At 34.2% G+C, this 27,792-nt stretch overlaps 1 protein-coding gene across 5 annotated transcripts in view; it reads right to left on the bottom strand.

The window, feature by feature from the left end:
* Positions 1–27,792, bottom strand: part of CCDC102B (coiled-coil domain containing 102B) — a 203,578-nt gene that overhangs the window by 9,836 nt on the left and 165,950 nt on the right. For 2 of the 5 annotated variants that reach the window (XM_088798037.1, XM_019729362.3), the window contains 2 exons: positions 22,069–22,172; positions 17,556–18,074 (listed from right to left, as the gene is read on the bottom strand). In XM_088798037.1, coding sequence (XP_088654163.1) covers positions 18,020–18,074; positions 22,069–22,172 — 159 coding nt within the window. In that variant the 3' untranslated portion in view covers positions 17,556–18,019. Of the gene's footprint in view, positions 1–17,555; positions 18,075–22,064; positions 22,173–27,792 lie in introns of those variants that run through there. The other 3 variants (XR_016021211.1, XM_019729363.3, XM_088798036.1) reach the window with 2 other exon arrangements.

Genomic DNA, 27,792 nt, shown 5'->3' with positions numbered 1-27,792 from the left:
TTACCCTGCATAATTTTCAATTAGCTTAATCTGGTTACTGTGAAGAGCTAGAGATCCTTACATTCAAGGCTAATTCTCTTATCTTTGGAAATCATTGTGGCTAAAACAAGGGGACGGTATTCCTTTAAATAGATCATACTCCCTGCTTTGACTTTCTAAAACATATTTCTTTTTTTTCAGTTAAAGTTTATTGGTGTGACAATCGTTAGTAAAGTTACATAGGTTTCAGGTGTACAATTCAGGTGTACAATATAGACATCATCTATATATCACATTGTGTGTTCACCAGGCAGAGTCAGTTCTCCTTCCATCACCATGTATTTGACCCCCTTTACCCTCATCTACCACCCCTGCCCCCTACCCTCTGGCAACCATTGAACTATTGTTTATATCTATGACTTTTTGTCTAAAATATATTTCTATGTAAAAACCTAGCAATAAACTAAGATATTACTTGACGGACTGATATTAGTACAGTATTTAGAGGACATAAGTTAAAAGGAATATCATATAAGGCAATAATCCAAATAATAAATTATATTTATCTTTCCACATAAATATACATTTTACCTGCCTCCTATCCTTTAATTCTTTTGACCAAATGCTATTTAATTTTATATGTTAGAAGACTATACGAATGCTGTTATTAAAAAGTGTAGCTGTGTTGTAACTCTGTGAGTTATCTGGCTATACTATAACATAGAAATTATATAAGATTTAATAAACAATGTGATTATTCATTCATGAGGTGATTACATTTTTGTATTGTCTCTTTTCATGAAAATATAGTTAACATACAATGAATATTATATTAGTTTCAGGTGTACAGCATAGTTATTCAACACTTAGGTACCTCAGGATGTGATCACAAAAATTAACAACCAACTATCACTGTATAAAGATATTATATTATTGATTATATTTGCTAAGTTGTACATTATATCCCCATGACTTATTTATTTTATAACTGGAACTGTGTATTTCCTATTCCCCTTCACTTTTTTTGTCCGTCCTCTGTTTCTCTCCCCTCTGGCAATCATCAGTTTGTTCTCTGTATCTACAAGTCTGTTTCTCTTTTATTTGTTTTTTAGATTTCACCTACAAGTGAAATTGTGTGGTATTTATCCTTCTCTGTCGGACTTATTTCACTTCTCATAACACTCTGTAGGTCCATCCATGTTTTTGCAAGTGGCAAGAGTTCAATCTTTTTTGTGGCTGAGTAATATTCCATTGTGTATATGTGTGTACATATGTATATATATATGTGTACACACACACACACACACACATTACTAAATGAATAACCACACTGTCTGTTATAACTGGTACCTACTTTCTATGTTACAGTATGCCAAATATCTCACACAGTTACAATGTAGCTACAATTTTAATAGCATTCTTATAGTCTTAAATCTGTTTCTTAAGACTTTGATAAAACTCACCTATAAAACTCAACTATAAAACTTGGTTTATCTGTTTCAAGGAAGAATAAGGAATCTGATGTATGATTAAAGTATTTAATAATAATTATGAGGTTACTCGTATTTTTTATGTATTAAATATGGAAAATTATTTTGTGGAAAATTTTAAATATCTAAATTTATAATTTTAGGGAGTTAAAGTTTTCCATAATCTTTAACTGTATTTCTTTTTAATGTCAATTATACTGGTAGTTATGTTCTATTTTCAAATGTTTTTAAAGTTACTTTGGTATGTTTCCTCTTTTTGTAGTGATCAATTTTGATAACACACTTTTGATTTGATGAGAAATTTGGGGGATTGTGTGGTTGTCATGAGTGTCTTTTCTCTCCTCCCTCACTCTGCTTTCTAAGAGAGGATTTGGGTTCTTAATACTCTTAGCGGCATACTTTCACTCCTCATGGCCCAGATTTGGATGCAGAGTCAGGCAAAACCCTGGCTGCAGCTACACTGTTGTTTTGTGTTTCTTTTGGCTAATGGAGAGTCTTATTTGTACCACTAAACCTTGCTATGTTTCTTAGTGACTTTTTAGAAATAGGTTTTACTTCTCATTGCTATGTTTAGAGCAGATAAATAATGCATAATCCTACACTATTTTCTTGACAAGGATTGCTTACATCGTCTTATGTCAACAATCATTTTATATATGCATGTAAAAATGATTTTCCCAATAAGATGTTAGTGTAATGTCTAAAACACCATTAAATCACATTTGGTTTATGTTTTTATTCAGCCAGAATCTTAAAAGGATCAGATATATAATTAGACCCCAAACACTTCCATTTTCCTAGATTAATGTGCTCTATAGGCAGCAATTTGGAAACAGTAATTTATTGTGCTGAAACAATAACTCATTTCATGGGATCTGAGTGACCCATAAAAGTTAATGCAATTTTAGAGGTGTCTAGAATAGTCACAAAGAATAGCTAAGAGAAAGTGGGTCACTGTGCAAGCAGACCTCTATATCCCAAAGAATAGTGGTGATAAAAATGATTCAGGAATAGGGACCAAAGAACCACAATAACAAAATAATTCAATTTTGCACATTGCTTCATGCATATAAAAGCAAATAGCTGTGTCTGTGAGTGGTGTCTCATTTTATTTATTTCAAAAAATGTATACCAGTTCTATAAAATTATTTATTACAATGGGCAGTATTAGAACACTTTACTTAAATATTTTTAAAAAGATTCCAAATATATTTTCTCCTTTTATCATGTTACAACCTGAGATAAAGTACAGATGTTTCTAAATCGCACACACACGCGCGCGCATGCTGAGATAAAGTAGGTGAGTGGATTTTCCATGTGACATATGAGTCTACTAATTCAAAAGAGTTACTGTATTTCCTGTCATGCATACTTATACACTCAAAATTTTCCTTTCATTTTTGATAATAAGATAATTAATGGGAAAATTAACACTATAAAGGTTTAATTTTTTGACACATCTTTCTTAACGTTAACTAAAATAGAAGACTTCTTTGTTTATATGAAGTTGGTTTTTAATCGGTTATTTTCACTTGGCTTTAAATCAAAATTTCTTATTTGTAGTGCATGCAAATGTGAGTCATTAATAAGTATAGGGATAAATAAATCCATCCAGTATATAGCTTAAAGAATTCCAATGATGATAAAGCATTCAAAAATGGAATGTCATTCCTTAACATTTATTACAATATAAGAATAATTTTTGTTTTTAATTGTATCTTTGAGTGGTTTAATTTCAGAAGGAACTGCAAAAGGAAAGAAAATGTATGTATGATTGTTTTCAGAATTGTGTTGGAAAAGTGAGAGAACTATTGGTATACGATTATAGGTAAAACAATCCAATATAAGAATTACAGTTTTCTTAAATAATCGGAAGTTTCTGTAAACAGAATAGAATTCTTTGTGAGGTAGTGAGTTCCCTAACACTGGAATGATTTAAGTGCAGGCAATGGTATCAGAGGGATTATTACAACCACATGATCAACAGATTGGTGTCTTCATGGTTTCTTCCAGTTCTAGTTCCCTAGGATGCTTTGCAAATTTTGATTCTCTATTAAGCCTCCAAATGTTGACTTTTAAAACTCCTTCATTTCCTCAGAAATTCAATGAATATTAGTTTAACAACTATGATGTTGCCACATACCATGTGGAAGCACTAGGCATAGAGTGGTAAATAAAATAAAGACATGACTCCTGTCTTCACGATGCTTACAGCAGTAGGAAATATGGACGTTAGACAAAAGCATGTACTGGTTTATCAGTAGGAGGTCGTATCTCGGGATATGACATGAACCAAAACCTCAGGAGCTATGAGATTAAGGGTCAAGTTCTATGTGATCAGGGAATGCCCACTGAGGAAGTAACATTGAAGCTGTCACCTAAAACAAGAGAAAGAAGTCAGGGGAAGAATGATGACCATAATGTCATGCCCATAAAAACAGATGGTGCTAAAGTAGAGTTGTGGGTAGAACTTCGCAGTTTCAGGAAATTAAAAAAAAAAATGCTGCTGAAGCATAAAGAAGGAACCGAGATGAGCATAGAAAACCATTAAGCAGGCTTACATCAGCCTAAGTTTTATAGGTCATTGTAAGGAGTTCAAATATTTATTTTAGTTTAATGAGAAGCTATTAAAAAGTTTTCACCTGGAGAATGACATAATATAAATTGTATTTACGGAAAACCTCTTTAATGTAGAATATGCACTGGAACTGGAGATGTGAGTAGAAAGCTCGTGTAGGAATCCACAGAAAAGACCATGGTAATCTAGACCAGAACAGTAGCCCGGAAGAAGGTGTAAAGTGAAAAGAAGATTTAATCTCATTTTCAGATTCATTGGGGAGTGGATGAAGTAGATGACAAAAACTTGAGTTTCTAAACAAGAAAAAATAGCTGGTATCATATTTATCCAACTGCCTTAAATAATTATTAAAGTGGGGCAAAATGTATAAAAACACATTTGAAAGCATTGGACTATGATACAAATTTTAAGAGAAGGAAAATACATGAAGAGAGACCCATGCTAACCTTGGATTTCTCACTGGGGGAGTTTTTCAAAATGCTGCCCCGAGAAATAGAGCCAGATGGCAAACACTGGTCTCACTATGTGGACAAACAGAGCAAATGAAAAAGCAAGACCAGAAATTCAAGATGTACAGGAAAGGAAAATACTCATAGTTGTGGCTGAGAACGTGGCTCAAGTCTGACTCACATATATAGTCATGTTAATATGAAGTGTGGATAATGAAATATCCAAATTGTCAGTGAAACTGCATTGAGAGGAGGCTGTGGTATTCAGGGAGGAAAAAATGCATGTGTGTGTCTGGTGGAGAAGAAAGAATTAAATTGTATCTTCCATAGTGACAAGTCAACAGATACTGTAAAGCGTGGGGGTGGGGGTGGAAACCACGACAGTTAGAGCTTAGAAGAAAAGATCAAATGAAGCAAATAATATGCCAATAGTCGGGAATACTGTTTATGTCAACAAACTTGAAGGAATAGTTAATTCTATAAAATATGTGCATATTTAACTTTGATTAAAAAACAAAATTTGAGAGTAATATGCTTTGTATAGGTACGGTTTTCAGAACATATTATTTCACAAATGCTTCTAATGACTCTAAAAAAAAAAATCCACTGAATGATGTAGACTTTTAAGAGGTGTGTACCAATAAAATTAATCTACAAAAGAGTGCATATTGTCTTGCAAATCGGAAATTTTAAGGTACTTCTAAAACTTATGCATGGTATAACTTTCCAAATTGGCTCATAATGTGTGAATGTAACAAAATTTGAGAGGTGCACAACAAAACGATGAAATGCAAAATACAGTTAAATTTGCATAACTCAGATTTAAATGGTCATTCTTCTTTTAAGATTTGTAATCAATGTAATGTAAAATGCTATTGACAATGGATACCTTCCTTTTCCACACAACATATTTCTTTTATTCTGAAAAAAAATTTATACTCCAGAAAGTAACTGGCAATAAGAAAACAATTAGAACAGCGTGATGACTGATACTATTTTTCAATATAAATGTAAATAATCACAGAATTCATTTACGTGCTCAAATTTTAGACAGAGAACAGTAAAGACAAAGCATAGGAGAACAGTGGTGGAGATTTTTAACTTGTGGCTTGAGGTAAAAATGACCATTTTAAGTGGTCCAGATGAAGCGAAAATAATAACAACAATAATGATAATAATAATAATAGGAACATGTACGGTGATGGCAGGAGACTAGACTGGGCGGTGAGTATACAATGCAATATACAAATGGTGTATTACAGAATTATGCACCTGAAACTTATATAACATTATTAATCAATGTCACACCCAATACATTTAATTTAAAAAATAAATAATAAAGGAACATAAAATTTTAGAAGGCTGTCATAGCTGATAAACTCCCCAAATACAAATGATCAGAGTGCCAGGCTGTGGGCCTCCATCTTTCACTCCCCCAGTTCTTAAGACAAAGGTCAGTTGAATCATAGAAATAATTCAACAGGAATGATATATTTTCACTTCATATCTTAGCAATGTCCACTTAATATTAGTGCAGATGCACTGTCAACAGGACATAATCAAGGTAAAAATCTATAACATGATATCCAAAGATATATTCCTATTAGGTTCAGTAATTATTGACCTAAAGACTTTCACTCCACATAAATAAAACATAAAAAGAAGGAAGCATAAATGTATTTCATAAATTATTTCTAAACAGAAATAGTGTTTTAAAGAATTTAAATTGTGGAGGTTATGAAAGTTAATATATGTGAAGACATTGTTTCACTGGTTTAATAATTAACAATAAGTAATTTCTTTCACTTCCTTTATTATATTTTCCCAGAGACTCCCTTATGACAATAAGCCATTTGTCAAGTTGCATTTTGATATTGTCTATTCTTTATGTAAGGTTTTGTGGTGTAAGAGGAACTTGTTATTATGTTAATTATAAAGTCAGTGCCAGGGATTATGCCGATGCTTGTGGATATATTTTTTCCAACCTCCATAACAACCATAATATCACTAGTATTACATTTTTAAAGTAATTTTTCCAAGATCTAATAATGGTAACTGATAGAATTAAAATTGAAATTAAACTGAGATTCCACCAATAGAGCCTGTCATGTAAAAAGGAAGGTAAAATAAAGTTATTTCAAAGGGTTACAAGTCAACTATTTATATCAATTAATTATACATACATGAGATTTAAATATGTGTGTTTACCTATTAGAAATGCCTACAATATGTCAGAAAACCATTTAGTTAATTGAGTTTATCTAGAATAGACAATGACTGCATTTTTTGCTGTTCTCTTTTGTAAATTATAATCTTTTAAATAGATAACTTTATATGGAAAGTATTAGTATAAAAATAAACCTTGCTTTTCCCCCAATTTTTATTACTATAAAGGAAAGAATTTAAATATTATCTACCTCACAGCTCACTCCTGTACTTTCCAAGATGGTAGCCATTAGCCACATATGGTCACTGAGCAGTGTGGCTAGTACAAACAGAGATGTGCTGCACTAAGTATAAAATAAATACAAATTGAAAAAAATATATTTCCTTTTTACTGAGATGTAATTGCCGTGACATTAGTTTCAGGTGTACAACATAATGATTCACTATTTGTATATATTGCAAAATGATCACTGTGTAAGTCTAGTTAACACTCGTCACCGTATAGTTACAAAAAAATTTTTTTCTTGTGTTGACAACTTTTAAGATTTACTCTTTTAGCAACTTTCAAATATGCAATACAGCATTATTAACTATGGTCACCATACTGCACATTACATCCCCATGACTTACTGACTTCATGACAAAGTTGGTACCTTTTGATCCTCTTCACCCATTTTGCCCACCCTCTACCAACCACCCTCTCCCTCTGGCAACCACCAGTTTGTTTTCCTTATCTATGAGCTTGTTTAATTTTAAGATTGCACATCTAAGTGAGATCATATGGTATTTGTCTTTCTCTGAGTTATTTCACTTAGCATAATGCCCTTACACTCCGTCCATGTTGTCACAAAAGGCAAGATTTTATTTTTTTATGGCTAAATATAGCCCATGGGGTGTGTGTGTGTGTGTGTATGTGTGTGTGTCTGACATTTTCTTTCTCCATTCATCTATCAATAGACAGGTTGTTTTCCATGTCTGGGCTATTGTCAATAATGTTCCAATGAACATGGGGTGGCAAATAACTTTTCAAATTAGTGTTATCATTTCCTTTGGATAAATACCCAGATGTGGAATTGCTGGATCATATGGTAGTTCTATTTTATATGCTTGGAGGATTCTCCATACTATTTTCCATGGTGGCTGCACCAATTTACATTCCCACCAATAGTGCACAAGGTTTCCCTTTCCTCTATATCCTCTCCAACACTTATTTCTTGTCTTTTTGATAGCAGCCATTCTAACTTGTGTGAGGTCATATCTCATTGTTATTTTGATTTACATTTTCCCTGATTATTAGTGATGTTGAGAATCTTTTAATGTGTCTGTCAGCCAACGGTATATATTCTTTGGAAACATGTCTATTCAGAGTTTTAGTTGGATTGTTTGTTTTTTGCTACTGATTTGTTTGAGTTTACTTTATATACAGAGGGTGCCAAAAAATGATACACATTTTAAGAAAGGAAAAACAAACAAACTGTAATAAGACTGTAATACTCAATATATACTGAAAAAAATGATGAATACAAGTAATGTGTATACATTTATTTGGCAGCCCCAGTATTTTGGATATTAACCGATTATATGATTTGCAAATATTCTCTCCCACTCAGTAGGTTACCTTTTCATTTGTTGTTGATATTCTTTCTGTGCAGAAGTTTTTTAGTTAGATCTAGTCCCCCATTCATTTATTTTTGCTATTGTTGCCTTTGCTTTAGGAGTCAGATCCAAAAAATCAGCACCACAACCAATATCAAGGAGTTACCAGCTATGCTTTCTTTTAGGAGTTTCATGGTTTCAGGACTTACATTAAAATCTTTCAGCCATTTTGAGTTCGTTTTTGTTTGTGGTATTAGATAACGGACCAGTTCATTCTTTTGCATGTCCAATTTTCCCAGCACCATTAATTGAAGAGACTGTCATTTCCTCAATTATACTCATATATTCTTGGCTCCTTTGCTGTAAATTAATTGACCATATGTGTGTGGGTTTATTTCTGGGCTCTTTATTCTATTCCACTGATCTGTGCATCTGTTTTTACTCCAATATCCTGCTATTTTGATTATTACAGCATTGCAATATAGTTTGAAATCAGGAGTGTGTAGCCTCCAGCTTTGACCTTTCTTAAGATTGCTTTGCCTTTTGTGGTTCCATAAAGATTTTAGGGTGTTTTTATTTCCATTTCTGTGAAAAATGTCATTGGAATTTTGATTGGTGTTGGACTGAATCTATAGATTGCTTTGAGTCATATGGACATTTTAACAATATTAATTTTTCCATCCATAAGCATGGAATATCATTCCATTTATTTGTTTATCTTGCATGTCAGAAATGTCGAGCTAAACTATATTATTACAGTTAATTTCATCAACTTCTTTTTTTTTTTAATGTGCCTTGTATCTGCCTCATATTGTATTTCTGTGAATCAATGCTGTTTGAAACTTTAATTTTCAAAGCTGGAAAATGAGTAGAAGAGAGAGTGAATATTTCTTCTGGTCAGCTCCCTGTTTAGAAAGCCCTTCATATTCTGGAGTAATACAAATATGCTGATCTAATCCATTGTAAAAGCCACAGGGAAAATCTTAGAAATGAAAGATTATTCTGTACATTAAATAATTTTTATTTATTTTTAAGATAACATATTACACTGTTTTATTATCAATTATTCTCTATTTGTTATACACTATATTAAATCCCAGGTAACATTTAAATGACCTATAGCAACTACAGCACAATTCCAGACCATAAACAATTGAGAAAACATGTTAGCAGTTACCTATCTTTGCATAACTTTACGACTTTGTGGCTATACAAGACACAAAGTACAGAAGTTGGATTATAATGGATAGTATAGAAATTGTGGTATAAAACATACCACAATCAGGGCCAAGCAGAAAACTTTTAACACATAGGGTCAGAAGTCAGCTATTTATGCCATATATCCCAAAGTAGTTTATATTCTTACTCTTTTTCTTCTCTACCAAGAGTTCCTGGTGGAACAGGAGGAGAGAATTTGGCAGAAAATGGTAGAGAGCAAAGGTATTATAGAAAAGTGGAAACCATTCATTTAGTGATATAAGAGCTGCCAGCAAAATGCACACTCTTCTGAACTAAAGGTCAAAGAGAAATGAAAGTAGGACAGAAAGCAGACAAAGTAGGGATGTATGTGGGACAGAACTAGAGAGAAGGAAACAAAGACCCAGGTGAAGCTAAAGATGGGAAGTCAGGTCCTGGCACTTCCTGACAGGAATTCTGTTCATTCTCCATACCACACAATTATAGCATACTATTTTCCACTGCTGCTGAAACGTTTTAAGATTTTGGCACTGTTTAATAGGTATTTTAATAGGAAGGTGTCGGAGCATTTCAAATATGACTAACTGCCACATTGCTCTAGACCTCATTGCTTGAAAATCAACAGCTGGAACAAATTTTATTCTTATCTCTAGTCCCTATGACTCACTGTCTAAACTGTCAGGCTAACTGTCATTTTTCTTACAAGTTTGAGCTAGTCATGTTTTCTCTATTCTATTAGGATCACATATCATGAATTCTACAAAAAATTCAGTAGGTAATTTGACCTGAGTAAATATATCCTCATATAAGAAAGATTAAATCAACAAAACAATTAACAGGAAAAAATTAACAGCAAGGACATTTGATCAAAGAAAAATATGAGACTAGGAAAGGAAGTCAGAACGTTCAAAGAAAACGTAAATTTTGAAATTGTGCATTTCTAATTCTGTTAGGCATCGCCTACAAGATGCAATGAGAAATGGCCTTTGTGATGGAGACATGAGGCCTTATAAGGAGAGGCTATGTTTAAATGAAAAAGAAAAAAAAAAAAGACTGAAATGAAAAAAAAAAAGCTAATTTAAGAGGAACATAAAAGAAAACCTGTAAAACAGACTTCATAATTGTCTTGAATCAGAGTACTAGCAGCAATAAAAATGTAACAAACTTGAAAAGCTCTCTCACAATTCAGAGGGAAGAAAAAAATCTAAGAGTTTAAAATTATTGGAGAGAATGTTAAATGATACAGAAAAAAAGGAAGCACAAACATATATTGGCATTGCTGAAAGAATAATTCATGATCATGAGGTGGGAAGAAAATACAGAAAAGTAAAAAGATATAAATAAATAATAATTCATCTAAAATCTTCCTGAGCTGAAATATAAAGACTTGAACATACAGACTGAATGTACTTTTCCTAATTATATTCAAGTTACTAACTACATACTTACATTAGGATTTTTCTGTGTACAAAGTTCAAGAATAAGATAAATTTTAGCACTTTGGTAGGAAACAAAAGTATACTTTCAAGGGGAAAACATTAAACTGATGACAGATACCTTTTCTGTAATATCAAGATAATAGAACGGTGTTTGTTGATGGCAAACGTGTTAAGAATTGTCTGTAATCCATGTTCTTCCCTGGTAAAAGCAACAGTGCTTGTTTACTGTTCATGGAGAAAATTACTGAAGTATGTATACCCAATTACTAAGGGAGGAACTAAAACAAAGTGGTCAAAAGCAGGCAGAGCTAGCTCAAAAATGTCAATAAAGATTTAAAACTAAGAATTCAAAATATTTAAATATGCTTTCATTTTATAATTAAAAATACCAAAAACACTGTAAAAATATGTATGTCAAAAAATACCAATTGGTCTAATATGGGTCTAAGTTAATAAATATGAATTAGGAGTATGAGCCTTATTAGAAGTTTACATGTATATAAAATTATGACTATTTAGCTGGAGGGTAAGGATAAAAAAGTGCTCACAGAACTGTCCCCACCCACAAATAGATTTCAATCACCGGAACAGTGACATAAATTTAGGGATTCAAGAATATGGACATTGTAGTATAGATTGCCTGTTTATTAACATCAAAAAATGATTTATCATTGTTTTCAGTCTGAAGCATACCAGTCACAAACCGCGTCAGGGTCAAATAAAATTTACTTAATAAAACTATGAATTTATATCTCCATCTATTTTTACTTGCCTAGTTTCTAGAAGGGCAAGACGAACAAGAGCATTTGTTTTTTCACATGGGGGATATTTAAAACGTAATTGTATTCTTAACATTAATTACAGAGATGTAATTCAGAGATTCAGGATTTTAAAAAGAACTGAAATGATTCTTAGTGGCAACAAAATCGGTACGTGGCACCGAAACCACGTGCAGAGGAAGCGCAGCCGAAGCCCTGCAGGAAAACAGGGACTGGACCGCGACGTCCAGCGCGCACAGCAACGAGGGAAGGCAGCGCACTCATGTTTCATTTATGACATTGTCGTGTTAACATTTTAGACCCTTTTTATAAAAGACAAAACTCTCAGGTTGCCTTAAAGTAACACCCATGTATAGTCGTGTAAAAGAGGCCCAGGAGTGAACGTGGAACAAGGGAAGACGGCAGTTTGAGCGTGGCCCCCCCGCCTGGTCCCTGCCCTGCATCTGCTCTCCCCCCCAGAACCGCACCCCATCTCTGCGATCACACAGCATCGCGGAAACAGATGGGCAGCTCTGAGGGCTGCTTCCCAAGTTGTGATTTCCACCGGAATCGTGGGAGGGAAGACCAGTGTGAGATCACCTGTCGATGGAACTGCGTAGGTGCCGCAGGAACAGATGCAACCCGCCTCCCCGGGGGCCTTGAGTTCCCGGTAGGAAGTCCCAGCTCAGCCACCCATGTCCCTTAGTGGACACTGTGTGCCGCACTGTGGTTCTGACGCCAAACAGCCCCTTCTAACCCTGAGGATCTGGTGAGTTTAGGACATGGCACTGGTTGTGTGCCCGTCTCCAAGGCTCCATGGTGGGGAGAGAGATACCACTGGATACACAGGGGATGCGAGCAGCGAGCTTTCTCCCTGCAAGTGTGTGTCAGCAGTATGTGTCCCGGCATCTCCAACATGACACACTGTTAGAGCAGAAACTGGTGGGCCTTCCAAGACCATCTGGTTTGCTGCAGCTGAGGGATCAGCTGAGGGACTCACATCCTCAAAAGAATAGCGACTGAGGGAACCGAAAAATCATAACCAAAATGATCCACAATGGTACGTGGGTCAGTCGACAGGATAATCCTATGGGGATGAAATGAGAGTGTGAAAAGTACGTTTTGTAACTCACAAAAGTGACATCATAGTATCCTTTTCGATTTAATTCATGGGACCGCCACTTCAAAACAAGAGAAAATCGATGGCCCTAGGCCAATGCTACTGCCAACAGCTAGAAGAAAAATGGCCAAATTGCAAAATCATATTTTTAAAGCCATCTGAAATGTTTAGATGAAACAGAACTAGATGCCACCAGTCCTTTTTTATTGTTTTGTTTTCCTGGAGAAGATGCCAGTTCTGAGGATGGCTTGGCTCAGGCAGAGAACCACTGTTAGGGTTGGGGAGGGGCAGGAAATGTGCCATCCTTTTAGGGACCACAAGGACAGAAGCGACAAACTAGAGACTCGAAGGCCAGCTTTCCAAGACGTTGGTGAATTCTGAGTCTATTTGGGAGCCAAAAGTTCCTGAAAAGAAAAGTCTCCCACAATCCCACTAGAGAACAAGGACCAGAAATACCACAAATCAGAGATGACAGCCTCAGAGAATGCTGAGATGCACCCGAGGGCAGCTCCAATCCTGGGTGAAGCCAGAGGCATGAGAATAGTAAATGTTGAAACCAACAAACAAGACCGTTGTACTGGGGAAGAAACAAGAAAACAACAACAACAACAAACCAGAATGAAAGTAAATATTTACCTATTATCTTCAAAGATGTCAAAAAGGACATTGCATCCGCAATACGCAGATACTTTTCAAAAAACAGAGAACAGGCTTAAAATTAAAGGACTAAAATTTTTACCTCGAATCATGTCATTTTTATTACATTATGAGTGATATACTACAATGAATAGGGAATCAAGCACAAAAGCTAAGGACAAATAATTTAGGAATATTGGAAAATAGATATTCCAAGGTGATGAGTGCTGCCAAAATAGGGATCACTCCAGATTACTTTATCACTTATCGTTGTTCATATGGAATTAATTTATAGAGTAATAAAAGTAGTCTGAAGGAAAAAATAATTAAATGGGCGCATAGAAAATTAAAGAAGAAAATAAAAATGAGAGGCAATGATTTCCATGATTTAGAAATGGATCGTGTTGAGAGAGAAAAATGTATGAAAATAGAAATAACTATGCTCACGCTTTCCTCTCTACCTGGTGTGATGTCCCCAACGTTCAGCCACGACGAGGAGAGCTGCACAGCTACGGGGGCGAGGATGCTCTGGAGATTATTTGATTTCCCATGTCAATGACAGTCTATATTTTCATTCCTAGAAATGAGCAAGGGCCAGGCCAGGCCAGGACCAGAAGGATTTTGCATTTTGGGGGACAATGTGCAGAATGCATGATAGGGCTGCACTCTTGTTTAAAGTCTGTGCAACAGCCCCTCTTGGCATGTGGAGACAAGCCTGTATTTTCAACAGCCTGACTTCAAATCAACTGTCTTAACAGCTCCTTTCTTTCATATATTTTTATTAACCTCTATAACAGCCATGTCATAAGACAGGCAGCCATTATTGAAAACAAGAATAAAGACAGGAAAACTATTTTCTGTGTATATTGCTTCACATTTTACATAAATAAATCTGTGGCACTTTGCAATAAAATATTAACTTTCCCTATTGCAATCTTTTTCTTTAGGTTGTTCAATATAAACTACGCTGTAGTCAATATAAAGTGACTACATTTCTATTTTTAAATATTTATATTTGAACTCAGTTGATTTACCAAATAATGCATAGGGGGTATTTTTAGAACCTTGGTGTTTCTTCATTAATGTAGTTATGAGTTTTAATTCTCATTTAAGGAAAATATTTAGATTTCAATTTTCTTTTTTTCTGAGATTTTTCAAGTATTTATAATTTAAAAAATGTCCTTAAAATGACAGATAATAACATTTAAAGGGAAAACTTCAGATTTTTTTCATTTATTGGTAAATCCCTGTATTTTCCTATCAAAATATTGTGTCCCTGATATAGTTTTTTTTAGTTTAATATACAAGAGTTTCAGGTGCGTGATGTCAACATTATTATTATGAAATTGTTTAGCATAAATGTGAATAATTTTATCAAGAGATTTCAAAAGAGGTAAGAACACATACCCAGCAAGAGACTACAGGTTTAAGTAGTTGAAATTGAGGGCATAATTACAGTCTTAAAATTATCTGTAAGGCATTTCCAAGATTTCTTTAAAAGTGCACTTTGCTTTTTCCACAAAAAATTTACCTTATAAATGTATTTGCTCTGCAGAAAATTGATCTCTAAAAAGTAGAGTGAGATAAACTAATATTTGTTGCATGTTTATTCATGTCAGGTGCTGTGTCAGATGTTTCATTATTTCATCCAATTTTTGAGGGAGTATATGGAGTTCCATTATAAGCAACATGCTCAAAGTCACAGAGCTGATACATAGCAAAGCCCATCTTCTGATTTAGCTGGAGGGATATGGGCACGAGTAAAGGCCAATCAAAAGTTAGTTTTGGGGGTGAATTGTCTGCAAAAAGGGAGGGCGACACCATCTGGGATATTCCTACACATGCACATGGCTCTTTCCATAAATCCGTGGGTTAAATTTCTTCTCCTCTTGAATTAAGTCACATCCTCACAAGGGATGGCCCTGTGAGCTGCTTCGACCAGTAGCATCTGGAGAAAGGGGCTGTGGGAGTCCCCAGAAATCCTCTGGAAAGCCACCACCCACGTGAAGAACCTCCAGACTGACCACTCAATGGTTACACGGCACAAAGGAGAAGCCCAGCCCGTGATGGCCATTCTCAGCCCAGCTGAGGTGCAGAGTCGTGAGGGAGCTCATCTGGGACATTCCAGCGCAGTGACCACTCTATGGAATGTGGCTGCAAGAGTAACCTCGGCCACTTCTATTTAAAGTAGAATGAACACCCAAGAAACCCAGAGAACTGTGATGAGCCATTTGTAAAGGTTTTAGACAATTAAGTATTTGGGTAATTCATCTTGTAGTCATAGATATCTCAAACATACACTGGAAGTGAGGTGCCTGGAAGTGAGGTGCTGCCATAACAAAACCCTAACTTTTGGTTTAGGGACTGGTTTAGGGACCCTGGAGAAGCAGACACGGGAAGCGCTGAAGAGACTGTCAGTCTGGCTGTAAGAAAGTGAGGAGATAGTTAGTGGAGGCTGGAGAAAGGGAGACCCACATGGGCCCTGGGTCAACAATTAGCAGTAGTGTCACGGGTGAGAATATGGAAAACATAAGCATGGAATAAATCTGTGCATCTAACGAAGACGTCCAAGCAAAACGTCAAAGTGTCAAATGTCTTCTTTTAGTTTATGGATGACAAGCAATTGTAAGAGAAAAGTAACTTGAAATATTATTCAATTTTCAAGCACATTTTAGGGGAAATAGAGGAGGTAAAGTTGTCTCCAGGTAAAGATAAAATCAAATTGGCCATAACACAACTAAGAAAGAATTGAGACAGGGCTTAATAGCAGTTCATAGGTAGAGAAAGAATATAAAAATATTAAGAGTATAATGCACACTAACCTGAGAAGCACAAAGAAAAGAGACGTCTGCTTTAAAGGAATATAGATGTGATTTGTGGGTCACGGATGTACCGTGTTTCCCCGAGAATAAGCCCTAGCCGGACAATCAGCTCTACTGTGTCTTTTGGAGCAAAAATTAATATGACCTGGTCTTATTTAATTATAAGACAGTGTCTAATATAATATAATATAATATAATATAATACAATACAATATAATATAATATAATATAATATAATATAATATAATATAATATAATATAATATAATATATATAATATAATATAATGTAATATTATTTAATTATTAAATAGCCAGTCTTATTTTACTATAAGACCAGGTCATATAATATATAATATAATATATAATATAAAATATACCGGGTCTTCTATTAATTTTTGCTCCAAAAGACGCATTTGAGCTGATTGTCCAGCTAGGTCTTATTTTTTGGGAAACAGGGTAGTACATTCCGGTAAGATTCATACAAAACTCTCAAAGATTTAAAGAAAGTTCTACCAGGAAAATCTCCAATAGTGTGTACTAAAATTAACTGAGTTAAAACTGAAAGGAGGCCTCTTTTTCCCCAATATTCTATGGCTAAGATGCAGGAGAAGAGAGCTAACTGACAGCCAGTGTGACCATTTAAAAAAAATTTTTTTTCAGCTTTATTGTGATGAATTGACAAATATTGAATGCAGTCTTTTGATGAAGTCTAGTATTCTGTTTTTGACATTCAATATTATATTAGTTTCAGGTGTACAGCATAGTGATTAGACATGTATATAATTTATGCAGGGATATCCCTAAGTTTAGTAGCTACCTGGCACCATACATAGTTGTTAAAACATTATTGACTATATTCTCTGTGCAGTACTCTACCTACATCCACGTGACTATTTTGCAACTACAAATTTCTACTTCTTAATCCCTGTACCTTTTTCACCTACCCCTCGAACACCTTCCCATCTGGTAACCATCAGTTCTCTGCATCTATGAGTCTATTTTGTTTGTTCTGCAGATTCCACATATAAATGAGATCATATGTTATTTGTTTTTCTCAGTCTGACTTATTTCACTTAGCATAATACCCTCTAGATCCATGCATGTTTTTGCAAATGGTAAGATTTCATTTTTTTAATAGACCAGTAAAATTCCATTGTTTACTCGTATATGTACCAAATATTCTTTATCCACTCATCTATTGACAAACATTTGGGTTGCTTCTATATCTTGACTATTGTAAAAAACATGGCACTGAATATAGAGGTGCACATATCTTTTAAAATTAGTGTTTTGAATTTCTTCAGATAAACACACGGAAGTAGAATTGCTGGGTCATAAGGTAGTTTTATTTTTAATTTTTTGAGAAACCTCCAAACCATTTTCCATAGTGGCTGCACCAACTTACAATCCCACCAACAGTGCATAAGGGTTCCCTTTTCTCCACATCCTCACCAGCACTTGTTTGTTGATTTATTGATGATAGCCATTCTGAGAGGTGTGAGGTGCTTTATCATTTTGGTTTTAATTTGCATTTCTCCGATGATTAGTGACATTGAGCATCATTTCATATGTCCATTGGCCATCTATATGTCCTCTTTGGAGAAATGTCTATTCAGGTCCTCTGCCCATTTTTAAATTGGAGTGTTTTTTTTTTTAAGTGTAAAATTATCTGAGTTCCTTATATATTTTGGATATTAACCCTTTATCAGATGTATCACTGGCAAATAGCTGCTCCTATTTAGTAGGTTGTCTTCTTGTTTTGATGATTTCCTTCAGTCTGCAAACTTTTTACTTTGATGTAGTTCCATTTGTTGTTGTTTTTTTTTCCTTTTGTTTCTCTTGCCTGAGGAGACATATCAAAAAATATTGGTAAGAGCAATGTTAAAGAGCTTACTGCCTATGTTTTCTTCTAGGACATTTATGGTTTCAGGTTTTACGTTTAAGTCCTTAATCCATTTTAAGTTTATTCTTGTATATGGTGTGAGAATGTGGTCTATTTTCATTTTTTGGCATTTATCTATCCAGTTTCCCCAACACCATTTATTGAAGAGACCACCTTTACCCCATTGTATATTCTTTCTACCTTTGTCATAGGTTAGTCGACCAGGTAGATGTAGGTTTATTTCTGGACTCTCTATTATGTTCAGTTGATCTCTGTATCTGTTTTTATGCCAATATCATGCTGTTTTGATTACTTTGGCCTTGTACTATAGTTTGATATCAAGTAGTATGATATCTCCAAATTTGTTTTTTTTCCTCAATATTTCTTTGGCTATTCGAGGTCTTTTTTGGTTTCATATAAACTTCAAGATTATTTGCTATATTTCTGTGAAAAGTGTCATTGGTATTTGATAGGGATTACACTAAATCTGTAGATTGCTTTAGGTAATAAGGACATTTTAATTATATTCTTCCAATCCATGATCATAATATATCGTTACATTTATTTGTATCTTCTTCAATTTCTTTCTTCAGTGGCATAGTTTTCCAAGTACAAGTCTTTTACTTCCTTGGTTAAGTTTATTCCTGGGTATTTTATTCTTTTTGATAAAATTGTAAATGAGATTCTTTTCTTAATTTCTCTTTCTGATAGTTTGTTATTGGTGTAAAAATGCAAATGATATCTGAATACTAACTTTATATCCTGCCTCCTTACTGAATTATTAGTTCTAATAGTTGTGTGTGTGTGTGTGTGTGTGCAATCTTTAGCATTCTCTCCATATAGTATCATGTCATTTGCAAATAAAATTTTACTTCCTCCTTTCCAATTTGGATGCTTTTAATTTCTTTTTCTTATTTGACTGCTGTGGCTAGGACTTGCAATACAATGTTGAATAATAGTGGTGAAAGGAGACATATTTGTCTTATTCCTGATCTTATAGAAAAAGCGTTCAGCTTTTCCCCACTGAGTATGATATCAGTTGTGGATTTGTCATACGGGTACGGTATCTGGACTTTTATTATATTGAGGTATGTACCCTGTACCCCACTTTACTGAGAGGTTTTTTTTTTTATCATAAATGGATGTTGGATTTTGTCAAGTGTGTTTTCTGCATCTATTGAGATGATCATATGATTTTTGTCAATCATTTTGTTTATGTGGTGTACCATGTTAATTGACTTGTGGATATTGAAACAACCTTGCATCCCAGGAATAAATCCCACTTGATCATGGTGTACGATTTTTCTAATGTATTGGTAGATTTGGTTTGCTAATATTTTGTTGAGGATTTTTGCATCTGTGTTTATAAGGATATTGGCCTATAATTATTTTTTGTAGTGTCATTGTATGGTTTTGGTATATGACTATTATTTTGAAGGAAGAGTGACAAGCAGGGATCCAGAGGGTAAAGCTAAAATTCATTTTATTTACACTCTTGGGAACCTGCTGACATTAAAGCAGTATGGGCTTCTCTATTGCATAATGAGAAACTAACTACATGGAGAAAAGGCCCATGACACAGACATCCCAGCCCATCCAGACCTCTCAGTAAAACCATCTTGGACATCCCAGCCCCAGTCACTCTCCCAGTTTGATGTAATCTCAAGAGTGGCCCAGCCAATATCACACACAGCAGAACCAATTTCTCAAGCACAGTCAACCCACAGGATCTTGAATAGTAAAAATCATTGTTCTTTCAGCCACTAAGTTTTGGCATAATTTACTGCACAGCAAGCCATAACTGAAGCAACATTTTTGTTCCCGACATTTGATTGGGTAGTCATTGAAGCAAGTTACAGTCTTAAACCATTACCTATATAAACCAAATGTCCGCTAAGTAAATCCCATTCCTGCAAGAGGATTGATTAATCCGATTCTAGAGCTTTCTTCCACAATCCTGTCTGTTTAACCCACTGCCTTGATTTCCTCTTTTGGTTTTGGAGGGTAGCAGTAGGCCACATCACAGGTCTCATGAGGATTAAATGAGTAAATATATGCGAAGCACCTAGAATAATGCTTTGCATTCATAGCCCCGTAAGTGGCAGCTGTCAACAAGAGTCTGTGTGGAGATCATGGAGGGAGCTACCCCACGTGCCTTCACAATAGTGAAACTCTAGAGCGGACACGGCATAATAAGAATATCAGAGGTCACTCCTTTTTGGCTCTGGGATTGTGAAGAGCAAACATTCCAGAAGAGTTTTTCATTTCCCCTTTATGTGTCTCAGTCTGGAGATGGGTTGTGTACAAGGAATTTCTACAGATGGTAAGTTAGGTGTTGAGGGATAGGGGCAGGCAGACTTTGTTTTCCACTGTATTTGGAATCTTGGGAGGAAGATGCCTCTCATTGCCCCATACCCATATGGGGCAGAGCCACCAAAAAGCGGAGGAACATGGGCCGGCAGGGGGAGGTGCTAATATGGAGTTTCTCGAAGCTGCACTCAGTTCTCATTTGTGGCTGAGATGAGAGCCCATCCTGGGGTCCACACTGAAGGTCCCGGCAGGCGACTCTCTCAGTCTGTTGGTTTGTAGGGGATGGGAAGGGAGACAACTGAGGCTACACCAGAAAGAGCCAAGCTATCAAGAGGAAGGTGAGGCAAAAAGAAGAGGGTTCACCTTTCATTGCGGGAACGCAGCCAAGTACACAGTGACAACATGGACTAGACATTATACAGACTCGTAGACACTCAGCAGTGCGTACTCAGGGGCCAGCATAAGGCCAGCAGCTGGCCACTTTTCCCCCAGTCCTCCAATACCTATTAGGCAGACTTCCCTCCAAGTTAGAGAAAGCAACAGGCAATGGAGGGGCTCAGTGAATGACAAAGACTTTTAGAAAAGGAAGCTTAGTTATCATATAAAAGGAAGCTTTATTCACTACTCAATTAGTAAGCTTTCACTTTTCCCACTAATCAGTGGGGGGATGAGGAAAACCAGGTATGTCACTAAGGACATACCTGACTTCATTTGGAAATAGCTACGTGCATTTATATAGTGTCTTTTTAAAAGTAAATTTCTTTCTTAATAACTAAAATATGAAGCAGTATATTACACCAAACGTTTCAAGGAAATATTCCTCTAAGTACAATTTAATACTTTGTTCATACCACTAAGAGGGAAATCACAGCTTTATTTCAGCCTGATTTGTATCTCGATACCACTTTCCAATGGTTTACTGCAAACTGTCTACCCAGATAAAACTCGAAAGCCCTTTTAGTTTTCCACAGGTGCTTAATGCTTTTCCTTAGCTTTAATCACAATCTACTTACTTTTCTGAGAATATTTATATAAATTAGAGTGACATCTTGGCTTGCCTTTTCAGTCTCCTTACAATACAAATCACATTATTTGACACCTCTGCCCACTTTTGTCTTATATCAAGAATTACATCATGTTTATTGTTACCTCTTTAGGGTGAAAACGTTTTTCACACAACATGTCATCCCACCGCGTAGATAAAAAACACATATGCACAATCTATCAATTACTTAAACAAACCATTACTTTCACTTAAATACTGTGGTTCTCTTTATCAACTACCCAGCAAATTGTATGGTTTACAAGTTTTTCCTCACCGATAATATAATTCTTTCAGCTTTATGTGAAATGTATTCTGGAAGCTCCTTTTGCCTTTCAGAAATTTCATACCTTTTATAACAAAAGTTGTTTCTTAAATGACATTTAAATTGCCTTTACCATAACATACAACATCTATTAAGCAAAAAATAATAAAAGCTAAGAAGTCCATCGATTCAAGTATTGAATATCTGTAAGTTCCTTTCATTAATATTTCTAGTTAACAAAAATATTACTGATATTTAAGAAAATATGAAACAAGATATAAAAAATTTTTAATCTAAGTTCCCAATCTTGAATTCAACATATTTTGTGAAATAATTACCTGTTTTGTAAGTGCCTGAGTTCAATTTCCAAATTTTCATTTGCTTCTTTCTGTTCATCCAGACATCTTTGGAGCTTATGGATCTGATTCAGGAAATCATCAAGCTGAAAGCAAAGTAGAAAAATGCTTGAGTTAAAATGATTAAGATGAGACAATCTTTTGTAAAACAAGCTCTATTCCTTGCATGGTACATTCTTATCATGCGTTAGTTTCATATACGGGGTGCCAAAAAATGTATACCCATGACTTCTGTTCATCTTTTGTTATTGGTATATATTATCACAATTTTAATTTCGTTTTTCCTTTCTTAAAATGTGTGTACAATTTTTTGGCACCGTGTGTGTGTGTGTGTGTGTGTGTGTGTGTGTGTGTGTGTGTGTATATACACACATATGAGAATAATCATTTGTTTTCAACAATAGACTTAATGCATATATTCAAAATAAAATAAACATCTACATGGACTGTAGAATAGTTGGCAAAGTCTTTTCTATCTAAGCCGCTTGCCCGATTTCTACCCCTGCCTCCCTCCCTGTGTGAGTGACGTACTGATCCTGTGCTTATCATTCCCATGACGTTGAAAATGTAGTTTTAATACATACATGTAAATTCATGTAAATATTTAAGTATAAGATACGAGTATATGTGTATATATACATATACATATGCCAAGTGTGTATGTATATAGATAGATAGATAGATAGATAGTATATTGGTGCAAATATTTTTTAAATGTATGGTTATTTTTGTTGTGTTTTACTTAAACAAAACAAATGGGTATATGCTAACACTAGCTTTTTAAACTCAATTGCTAAGACACATCTGTGCTGGCATCTCACTGCGGTGTGTTAGCTGTTTTCCATTATGGCATTACATAAACAAGCCGTGACATTACACTACCCGTCTGCCCTGGAGGATTAAAGTGTTTGCACCCTTATGCTGCTCTGGGCATTCTTGTATGTGTCCCCCGATGCATATGTACAAAATGTTCTCTTGAGACATATCTAGGAGGAGAACTGCCACGTTACCCCTTTTTAATGTTTAATTTTACAAGACAATGCTAAATGTCTCCCCCAAACGTTTTACTAACTTAATCTCTGAAAGGCAGTTAGAAGGGGTCCTGTGTGCCAACACTGATGCCATGAGATACTAAACTTTGCCAATCTCTGAGCAATAACGTTGTTTGGTACCTCTTTATGTTTTCATTGGTGTAATGTTTTTCCTCTTTTGTGCCTATTCAGGTCTTCTGTTCATTCTTCTTTTTGGAGCTATCATTTTTCATCTGTAATTTTTTTGTGACAATCTTGATAATAATTCTTTGTCAGTTATAAGTGTTTGAGGTATCTTCACTAAGTATAGATCAGGTTCATAACTTATTTTTCCATTTAAGAGAGCTTTGGATGAATAATTATTAAATACAATTTATCAATACTTTATATCAATATCGATATTTAGGATGTGTTTAATAATGCGAAAAAATACTTCTCTGCTCAAAGTTTAGAGAAATATTAATTTGTATTTTCAACTAAAATTTGTTAGTTTTGCATTTGTCACTTAAGTCCTCAAACAAGCTGGAGATAGTTTTTACATATGATGTGAAATTAATGCCAATTTTATTTTTTCTATGTAAAAACATTTTAATAGATGCATATATTGAATAAATTGTTTTCCCTATTGATCTGACACATCAATCTGTCATACATTAAAATTCCATATATTCTATGCATAGTTTCTTTTATAAAGACTACTTTGGGGTTAATTTATTTGACTCTTCATACTGAATTACTAGAGCTTTAATCATAAATCTTGACATAACATAGGCAAGCTCCATTCCCCCCAGCTCTTTTTTCTCAGAAGTAGTAAGGATATTCTTGTTTACTCATAATTTTAGAAATAGTATCGTAAATCCCACAAAGAAGCCTATTTGTATTTAGCCTCAAATTTCATTAATTCTATAATAAAGTATATTTGACATCATTTTGATATTTAGTGTTTTTGTCCATGAATATGGTATATTTTAAACTTTGCAGGTCATTCCTAAAGTCACAAGTATATTACTTAATTCATTAGAAGTTTTACACTATACTTTATTTGATTTTTTTTAGGACTTTTATATTTATGGTATTAAAAGGGAAATTTTATAGTTGTTTTTCTAAATTTTGTTTATGGATAGTAATTAGATTCTTATTAATTGAACTAGTATTCTATAAAACTTATGTCTTCCTAAATACTCCTTGTATTCCTAAAAATTACTCTGTATTGTCCTTTTTTTTTTTGACGTAAGTAGTTATTTTAAAATAAGTTCTATTTTATTTTGAAGTGTGACTTTAAGTTTTGAAATCAAACAATTAGGGTCCATTTTGCAGTTTTTCAATTTGTGTCTTAAGGCAAGTTTCTTATCCACAGTCTCAAATCCCTGACCTTTAAAATAGTTGTAATTCCAGTACTTATTTTACAGGCTTGTTGAAAACATGAGATAATATATAGAGAGCATATTGTGTGGCACTGGATATGTAGTGAGGAGCCAATATATGTTAACGAAACTTGTTTTATTAGAAGGATAATGAGAATTAAAGTCTAGGGTGACTCTTGGTACTGCGATGACGGGTGACGCTTCACAGTGAAGGTACCATCATGACGAGGAATGCTAATACAACCAAATGAGCACATACACCTACAATGTGGAAGTCACTTAAAAGGTAGATTATTCAGCAAAAGTAGAAAGGGCAACAACTGACTTCATCTAAGGTGGTAACTAAAATGTAACAGAATCAAAAGTTAGATGTTTCCAACAAGTGCGGTGCACATGAAGGTCTAATCTTATTGAAATGACATTTTCTCTCTATATTAACAAGTTGAAATGTTGCAAGCTTGGTGAGTTGGAGTAGCACATACCTGTCTGCAAGGTGCTCCTTCACCTCGTGGTCCCTAGACGGTATCATGTTTCTGGAAATGCAAGTGTAAGCAACCGACCCTGGCACACTCTGAACAAGCTGAGGTCGTGGCGTTGAACTCCCCTTCTTAGGAAAAATTATCTTCCTCAAGTACTATTAATTGTATTATTCTAACTTAACCATTAAATGTTTTTAAAAGTATTTTCTTCTTTTAAAGAATGTTCCATGGAGTAGGATAGTTTTACTCTCCTCACTCACAATTTTTACTGTCTTCCTCACAATTTTCTTCTCAGCCTGGGTAGAGGATACATGGCATAGAATAGTTTTACTCTCTTCCTCACAATTTCTAGCAACCATATTCCTCTAGGTAAATATTTCAAAATCTTACAGTAATATCCATAATTTTGAAAATCTCAAGCCTCAAGACAAAAATCTTGCCTCTCCTACAGATTATTTTACTACAGTGCCTATGGCACTACAGTAAAATAAAATCAGTAATTTCAATATTTAATAAAACTATAAGGATAATGAAATCTTCCTTACTATGTACAAAGTCAAACTGCTGCTAAAGATGACCCCCAATTCCAGTTCCCTGATCCCTCGGCCAGTATTATAAAGTTAAATCACTTTAAATATTAGAAACAACTTGATAGAGTTAAGTTGCTGCCATTATTTTCCAGGGAGAAAAAACGTTATTTTTCTTCATACACCCATGGAGTAATACCTCTCTATAAACCCTTCTCATCAATTGTTTCTGTCTATGAAATGAACAATTTATTAAAGTCTATCAAAATTGACACCCAAATATGAATTGATTTCTGAGTTTCTAATATATGGACATTTTTAGTAATACCCACATTTTGGAAGCCACAATTTTTACTCGTATACACCTCATAGATTAATTTTATATAAATAGTCCAAGTTTACTTTCTTAGTATAAAACTTCTCCCTTCTCAAACTTGTGCAGGTCTTTGTAGGCCTCACTTTTCTTAGTTTCCTCCTTATATATGTAAATGTTGAAATTAAAAAAAAAAAAGCAGATCTTCTACATTCCTCTAGTTCTATTTTTCCTCATTTGTTAATATATTAGGCTTAGCTTTCATTTTAATCATATTTCACTTGAAGTTATTCAAATCAATAGAGTGATGTCAGCTATTAGATGAATGTTACCAAATTATTTATTAGTGTACAATTATATCCTATATATTACATAAAATATTTCATAAAATTTTAGGCTGAAGATACAGATTGTTTTTTGCTTCTTGTATATAGTCTTAGATATTTTCATTATTTGGGGAGGAGTCAGAATACTCAACATTTATGTCTCATTAAAGATTAATTTTCAGAAATATTACAATCCTATTCTATATGATCAAGGTAAATATTAGAATAAAGTAATGGGCTAATAATGTTTGACTAATATTATTCTAGAACCTCAGATTATTTCACGTTTTCATCTTCTTTCCCAAATATCTTTCCCAAAACAAAACAATACAAAACAAAACACTTATTTGGCATTAGTGTCAGTTCGTAAACGTTTAATTCTTAATAATGTTATCTTTTAAATATTTTTCAATTTATACATTTTCAGTTTTTCTGCCATTTTGGATTTTAATACACCAGTATGGAATATATAATAAATATTTGGAAAGCTTAATCATAGACTATTAGATATTTAAGTAATAGTCTCGTCTAACTATATGAAAAACACCAGAGTTTGAATAGAATATAATACTGAAAATAAATAAAAGTTATTTTAATATAATCAAAATTGGAGTAATCAAAGTATATAAATTTTGTAATGCATCTTGGAGATGTATACCAAAATTCTTAACATTCATATATTTTTATTTATCATGTATTGAAATGTCTGAAAAAACAATCAGAAACATGTACTAACCCTTTTTGTACAAATGTTTTTTATTATGACCATGAAAAAGTCGAGTTGACCTGAATGGTTACTAACAGCATTATATTTAATTTTTGTCCATCACTCTGATAAAACAGTCTGCAGACATTAAAATCTTTATTTAGCTTTTAATAATGCTTTCTGATGTTATTTAACAAAAAATCCTTACAACATTGTAAGTAGTGCATAATATTTCTTATGTAAGATTATAAAGAGACAAAACAAAACCAAACATGCCCAAATACTGGTGGAGGTATTTAGATGGCTTGCTATTTTCTAAATTGGTGGCAAGCTTTTATAAACTTTACAATAAAAAATAAATGAACTTTTAACTTTAAGAGTGGTTTAAGTGCCATGCAAAGTGCTGAAGGTGCAAATAATGATTCAGTCAGTCTCAGAGGGGGCTCAAGGCTTTTGCATTTCACCAAGTTTCTGGGTGACGGTGACGCTGCTGGTCCTTGGAACACACTGAGCAGAAGTCAGCAGCGTTACAAGGCCTGCATGATGGCGCTTCCCTTAGGTTCTCCATCAAGTACTGCTGCTTACCTGTACCAATCTATCCAACTACATTATAGTAGTCACTTTCGGTCTGTATCTCTCACCAGCTATGTAAATGATTCATTTTCTTGAACATCTTTAATGTCCTGACTCACATCTGAGGCCAGACACCATATCTAGTACTGCAACCTGTACCCAAAGAAAGAACACTGATATATATATATATATATATATATATATATATATATATATATATATATATATATATATATATATATTTTTTTTTTTTTTTTTTTTTCCACCAGTTACGTGATTTATGTACGAACTGTCTTGGTCTCTCACTTAAGGGATATTTCTTTTATTCATGTATGTATTTCAAGTGCTTGGAAGAGTGATTGCATGTTAAAAAAAAGAAAGAGAAAG

The sequence above is a fragment of the Rhinolophus sinicus genome, chromosome 4, assembly GCF_057876585.1.
Source record: "Rhinolophus sinicus isolate RSI-liver-muscle chromosome 4, RSI-T2T, whole genome shotgun sequence".
In the NCBI taxonomy this organism is placed as follows: domain Eukaryota; kingdom Metazoa; phylum Chordata; class Mammalia; order Chiroptera; family Rhinolophidae; genus Rhinolophus; species Rhinolophus sinicus.
This window is presented reverse-complemented; position numbering and strand designations above follow the sequence as displayed.